Source organism: Megalobrama amblycephala, linkage group LG2, assembly GCF_018812025.1.
Source record: "Megalobrama amblycephala isolate DHTTF-2021 linkage group LG2, ASM1881202v1, whole genome shotgun sequence".
NCBI lineage: Eukaryota > Metazoa > Chordata > Actinopteri > Cypriniformes > Xenocyprididae > Megalobrama > Megalobrama amblycephala.
The window spans coordinates 23,810,458-23,817,709 of record NC_063045.1 but is presented as its reverse complement, the minus strand read 5'-3'; the positions used below and the strand labels follow the sequence as shown (position 1 = coordinate 23,817,709).

General features: G+C 35.4%; 1 protein-coding gene across 1 annotated transcript in view; it reads left to right on the top strand.

Annotated features, from left to right (window-relative positions):
- The first annotated feature begins 371 nt into the window (after positions 1 to 371).
- The window catches only part of grip2b (glutamate receptor interacting protein 2b), an 87,142-nt gene continuing 80,261 nt past the window's right edge, over positions 372 to 7,252 (top strand). Inside the window, exon 1 of the mRNA XM_048167246.1 lies at positions 372 to 570. Coding sequence (XP_048023203.1) covers positions 531 to 570 — 40 coding nt within the window. The 5' untranslated portion in view covers positions 372 to 530. The remainder of the gene's footprint in view (positions 571 to 7,252) is intronic.

Below are 7,252 nucleotides of genomic sequence, written 5' to 3'. Positions count from 1 at the left end.
AGTAAAAACTGCACATATTCACATTTTACAGTTTACTTCACATTTTTAAGATTGAGAAACCATTGAGGAACCATCCTAAATACTGTGAGCCTGAGGTGGGAAAACTGTTTTTTGAAAGTTCAGCAGTAACCTTTTCAAGTCAAATGAAGATAATTGACATTTGATTCTGCAAAAGACTATTGTTTCTTGTTCGAACAGAGCATTTTTAAGCTGTCTTATACATCAAGCAGAATGAATTCCACTCATTCAGCATAAAGATTTACATCTGTGCAAAGCAAATCAAAGGAGAAACCAAAAATCTGTTGGGGAGGAGGCACCGTATAGCCTCATACGACAAAAAGACAGCTTGGGTAGAGTTAGAGGAGAGAGAGTGTGTATGTCCCTGATACGTGTGTGAGAGAGACTAAACGCGCACACACACACACACAGAGCTGAACCGTGTGACCAGACAGGGGGGCGCTTCTGTTGCTCGCAGAGCTGCATTTCTGTCTCTCGGTTGGTGTGTGTGTGTTTGAATCAAGCACGCCAACATGCTCTGTGGGCTACGGAGAGAAGTGAAGACCAGTTTTGGTGAGAATCGCTCTTTATTGGATTCATGATTGATTGTAAACTAAAAGTGGATCCTAGTTTTATAACAGATATGTGTGTGAATTCTCAATTGGGCAGTCTGACCAACGAGATGTGAAGTTGGCCAAAGTTTCTTTTCGAGATGGTCTGTTTGATCTTGTTATTTGGACTGGGTTGATTGTTCATTAAGTTTTGAATGGAAGTCTTATCTGCAGAAGTCAGTCTCTTAAGAGTTTAATGGCTGTTTGTGTTATAATGCCTAATGAATGACATTCAGGAATAGTAAGACTGAAGCTGAATATATGTTGTCTAGTGTGTACTTGCAGATATTGTCCATTTTATACATGCTGATATATTTTTTTCCCATTTGCTGTTATTGTATAAATAACATTTTACCTTTTAAAATGTACTACAACAAAGTACCATAGTATTATCATGGCTTCTCAGATATAGCACAATGGCAAAACTCATGAATCAGTCTAAAATAATTCATATTTCACCACAAATTTGAAAGAAAGGAACTGAGCACATTTCTCCCTCTCCAAATAATAGCTATATAATAATGTGAAAATTATTATTATTACGGTATATTAGTATTTGTTGTAATTTATGCATTTATAAATAATAATAAACAATATATATATATATAAATATATTGTATATCTATCTATCTATCTATCTATCTATCTATCTATCTCTATATATAGATATATCATTTCTTTAAGAAAAATATAATTTCTTCTCTTTTTCTTTTCAGTTTTGTGGTGACATTTGACTTAGACTTGTTCTTAGTGTACCTTTTTTTTTTTTTTTTTGAAGTTTCCTAGAGTATCATGTAAATTCAATGGCATTTGAATACGGTAATTATCCAGTACCATGGTATACAAGTACCATGATACCATCATTGTACCACATTACCACAGTACTTTTTGTAAGGGTTGTGTAATGTGTAAGAATTCTTTCCTAAAGCTGCTGTTACTATGGTAATAAAGGGTCTTAAATATTAAATGCATGAGGCTTTCTGACTCTCTATACAGGTACGTTGTAATTGCCATATGTTCAAATCGACATACAGTAACATGTATGTTGATTCCCTCTGTGATCTGTTTTTGCTGCTTATGAATGACACAGTGTTTGGAGATGAAACCATATTTATGGGCTCTATTGAGCGAGTCAGGGGACGATGATCTAATGAAGAGGAGCAGAGGAAGCCGTCACGCAACAGAGCTCAGTCTAATGCTCTCCCAGCGGGGGCTAGACGCAAAGAGAGTGTGCGTGTGTGTGTGTGTTAGTAATGATGCTTAGACACTAGCTGAGACTGAGAGATCTTATCATCCATAAGCATGCTTTGATTTTCTGTTACCTGAGCTGGTGCAAGTGTTTACACAACACGTTCTTCCATAATCCTGTGAACAATTACAATCCTGTAAAATATCACAATATCTGAAAATCTGCATGCGAATCTGCTGTTCTCTCTCTTAAAAATAAAGGTTCTTTATTGGCAATGAATCGATGGTTCCATGAAGAACCTTTAACATGCATAGAATCTTTCTATTCCACAAAAGGTTCTTTATCGTGAAAAAAGGTGCTTTATGACATTAACATGTTATTCACACTAAGACAAAATATTGTTCACTGAATGAACAGTTCATTTTTAACAGCGATGGACTTAAGCTATTTATTCTTTTTTCTTCGAGTTTCTTCAAGCCTTGAGTTTCCGAGTTATTGGCGAGTCAGTGAAAAACAGGGCAGAAGCAATGGACTGTATTGCTAAATTGTAACTAGCTAAATTATTATGAACAAAATACGTTAATTTTAAAAGCTTAACATTTGATTGAACCTAATAACAATATTGTACAACTATGATTACATATATAACAATTTTCACACTCAGCACCTTCATAGAGTGAATAAAATCACACATGATGTTCATTTTTAATTGATCATTTTGTAGAACTAGATCATTTTGCAGTAGCTTTGCACTGTGCATCAAGAACCTTCCTCAGTAACGAAACTTTAAAGTTGTAAAAAAACAAACAATTACTTGCATTTTACTTTTTTTGTTCTTAGAATTCAAACATTTCCATTTTGCGAAATGAAGCATCCTAACGGCGAGCCAACTTTTTCTAATTTAAAAACACATTTTACTGAACCCAATAACAATATATTACAATTTTGTTTACAGCACATTTATAAATTGAATGAAACCATGGAAAAACAAAAACACACCTAATTCGCATTTTTAATTTTTCATCTTGTAGAAGTAGAGTTCAAAAAGCTGTATTTTTGTACATTTCACCATTTTACTCTGAATTACTCTTAATTTTCAACTAAAAACTGAAAACTTTTTATGCATTTTGGCCGTGCATTTACATGACGATGGGGTTTTGGGGCATGAAAATGCAAACTTTTGAAAACAGGTTTCAAAGTGCAAGTTTTTGAAAACAATAACGTTATCATCTTTGTGTAAGCAACAAAAATGCAAATTAGTGCAAACGGTGACATCATGCATATGTATTACGTGTTCATTCTATAGGCGCGTAGTGTTTCTTTACAAAGTGACATCGCCCACTACTGGCCTGGCATAAATAATACAGCGTTTTTAGCCATTTTTGCGGATCTGTGTGAACAGGGATCTTTTTGACAACGTTGTTCCTGTTTTTAGTACATCATTGTCGTTTAAATGTACCCTCAATTGCGGTGACTCAGCTCGTAAATTCGTAAATACTGTAAGAACTTCCCAGGATGACTTGAACACACTAAATATTCTGTGGAACATGAAAAAAAAATTTCTTGTCAAATATTTTTACTCATGTCTCTAAACAGAAGCAACTTGTTATCTCAGACTTATAGTATGCTGACACCTAGTGGTGTAGATGCCTCTTCACTCAAAATCAATAGTTTTTTCTGATTTTTTGATATAACTAGAAAATATCTCATTTTAGTGTACACCACTGGTTGAAAATAATCATCATCAAGAACCTAAGTAACAAAGTGAGGCGTCATGTTTCAAATTTTACAAAATTTATTGCACTATTTTATAATCAAATCTTTATATTCTTGACAAAACGTTGTTGGAAAAGTCTGAAACTCAAGGTTTCATATTTGGAGACTGTTTTGTGATAGGCATCAATTTTCTTTAGTCGAGTGTGGGTGTCAAGGGGTGGTTATTTTTGGTGTAGCACCTAAACAAAATCTCACTAGAACCTCAAACTTTGTGATATCAACTTCACATTTGGTGCAAAACCTGACTAGACATATAGTTTTGATTTTATCACAATTTTAGAGTCCAACTACTTCAAACTTCAATAACTTGTTTCACTTTAATTTTTTGATGTGCTATCACTTCAGCAATAATCTGCTCTGATACACGAGCTGGATTATTCAAAGCCCGACATTTGATTGAACCCAGTAACACTGAATATCAATGATAATTGCAATCAAATAATCTATCTTTAAGCATCTCAGCCCACTTCAAAAAACAGCGATTACGCCAACGGCCACCTTTTTCCACCGCCCACACAATGGTTTGACACAACTTATAATGTGGAAGAGCACAGCATCCTCCTTTGCTGTCTTTCCTGTGACTAATCTCCCATTTACATTGCTGGCATTTTGAAACCGCTCATTATACTAATTGTGCCTTGTTTGTCCAGATGCTGCTTTGCTTGTTGTATTGAGTTATTCAGAGGAAAGTGAGTTATAGCGATGGACAGTGGACTAGGTGTAATTATATGTTTTCGAAGTATAACTCTTTAAATAATAATGGGCGTAATCATCGCATATTTGTAGCGCTGTGAATTGCTTCGCAACTGTGGCAAGTAATGACAAGTTTTGATGAGGAAAGATGCAGCAAGTGTTAAATGTGTCCTGAATTAGAACGCTTTGTCTTTCTCAGCACCTCAGGGAGAATAATCCACAACTCTTTGCTCAATTAATAGTCTTTCTTTAGAATAAGCAACTCCTGGTGAATATGAAGCAAGCTTTGTGCCAAGGATACAGTGTTCTTGTCACATAAAAGCTCTGTAATTGTCAGGAATTAATACATCTGTCACCCACAATTTTTTGTGTAATTCTAAGTCTTTTGGGTTTCACTAAACCAGGGGAGTTATATATATATATATCTTAGGGTTTTTAACTGTCTCATCATCATTAGATTTATTTTATTGTTTTACAAGTAATTTGATTCTATTATAAAAGTGTACACTTTTATATATATATATATATATATATATATATATATATATATATATATATATATATATATATTTTTTTTTTTTTTTTTTTTTTTTACATTTGTATTTTTTTTTAGTATTTACACATTTTAAATTCATGCCTCTTATGCAAAAGAATGGCTAGATGTGTTAATTGTTTTTGTTAAATCAGCCAACTAATCTATATATTTTTTTGTTAAATCAGTCAACCAATCTATGTATTAATATCAATATATTCAGCTTTGTTTTCAATCCCACAAAATACAAAATAGGCGAACTGGACAGCCAATATTAACACGACAGAGGTTTGCTTGTACCTATCTGGCCATCTACTATGTCTTGATGACAGGTTGTTAGTCTGTCTGTTTAAATTTGCTGTGAATTATGGTCATGTCCTGAGGGTGGGAATGCATTACATCTCCCGTGGTGAGCGGGAGACAGCCAGAAGGAGGGGTCAGGGGTTAACGTGCTGAAATTTGTTCCCTGTTAAACTCACCCCTGTTGTCAGACAAATAGCCCAAGCTGTTCTGACATCACCTTATAACAGTCTTGTAAAGGCCATCTAATAGTGCATCATACATTTTAGACTGTTCCTTTGGAGATTAAGCATATAACAACTAGGGATGTCATGAGAACTGATACTTCGGTACTAAGTCAGTATCAACATTTTAAAATCCTGGCGGTACTCATTTTTCTACAGTACCGTAAGTACCGATGGTACCCAACATTTATGAACTAAAGCATGTAGGATGAACCCAAACAGATTATCAGAGCAAATCAGTATTTTTTTAAACTTTCTTTGAGATGTAATTTCACAAACAGTGTGAGTGATTCAGCTGTACCGTGTCTTCTGTCTCTCTCAAAATGGCTTCACATCCATAGTATCCGCATTGATTTTGCTATGCAAGCGAGCTTCATGGTGCAATACCAAGCTTTAGTGCACATTGTTTTATAGCATGCCAATTTATAAATTCAAGTGATTTTAAAGTATTCACACGCTCTCTGAGAGATGTTCTTCAGTCAGTGCGTTCTCGCCTTATTACACATAAACGTTCAAATACAAACACAGTTTTGACACGTCAAAATGCCCGTCCTGGCGAATATTCATGTAAGCACAGTCTGTTTATGTGAATGTGGACAGCATGTGTAACAGCGTATTGTCTCTGTCCATTAAGTCTTAGTGACAGCAGCCTTTAAAACCTGCTACTGTCTAGTGTCTACTATTGACTGTTACAGTTACCTATGACTATGCAGAGTTATTTTATATTTGATTATTCAATTTCTGTGGTATTTTTACTTGAATACTACTGTTAGACCTACATAAAAAAATACAGCATTGTTTAATTTGTATCTTTATTCTATTGTATTTATTTATGCTACTGCTTCTAGTGTGTTTATTCATTCTTGCTTTATTACTGACTATTGCAACATATTACCTCATAAAAACACAAATACATTGAATGATTTGAACATTTCGGTAAGATAATTGTATTTTTCTTTTTAAAAAATATGTATATAGTTTTTTATAGTTCTGTAACCTGTTTTGAATCAGTAGTCAAATAAATGCTAAATACAAAGCCATGACTAGCATGTATGTTAGGATTTTGCTATGCTAACAAAGTGGTACTCTAATAATAAATATTTACAAAACATGCACAAACATTGAGTAAATTGATACCACTGTCTGATTGCTAAGCTAACTATCTAATTGCTGAGCTGTTGCTAAGCTAACAACGTGGTTATGCCTAATATGTACCACATGCAAACACCATTCAGTACATATTGTTACGTATCCCTTGTCTCTAGAACTCCATTTCCCATGATCCTCTTGTCTCCACACCTGCACTCACTTCCCTCGTCAGCCCCTCATCATCACCCATCATCATCACCTGGACTTCCTCGTTTGCACTCCCTATATATATGGACTCACTCCCTTCACTCCTTGTCTGTTCTTATATGTTATACCGTGTGCTTGATGTTGTTTCTCTCTGCTTAATGAATAAATACCCTTTTGTTGTGGACGTCCGTGAAAGCCTCATCTTTAACAACACCAGACTCGTGACAGAAGAACAGACCCAACCGTTGGACCTCCACATCATAAGATGGGTATCTACCTGGTCCCGGTATCCACAACGGCTCGTCATATTGAGGCTCCTACTCCTTCACCACCTCTCTCTGCGGCGGAACGGCTCGTTGGACTCTTCCAGGTTGACCGTTCACTGGAGAGGTATGTGGAGGAGTTTGTAGAGCTGGCTTTCCTGACTAACTGGTCAGATGCACTTTTGAACGCCCTGTTTCTGGATGGACTGGACGATGACACTATCCATTTTGATGAACCTGAAAATTCTTTTTCCTTGAGCGAAACCATTAATCTAATTTTGTATTTAAACGGATCTAATTTCTTTGGTTCAGGATATGTGTCAATCCAGTCCAGTCCCTCCAGAAACAGAGGTGGCCAGGCCAGTTGGTCA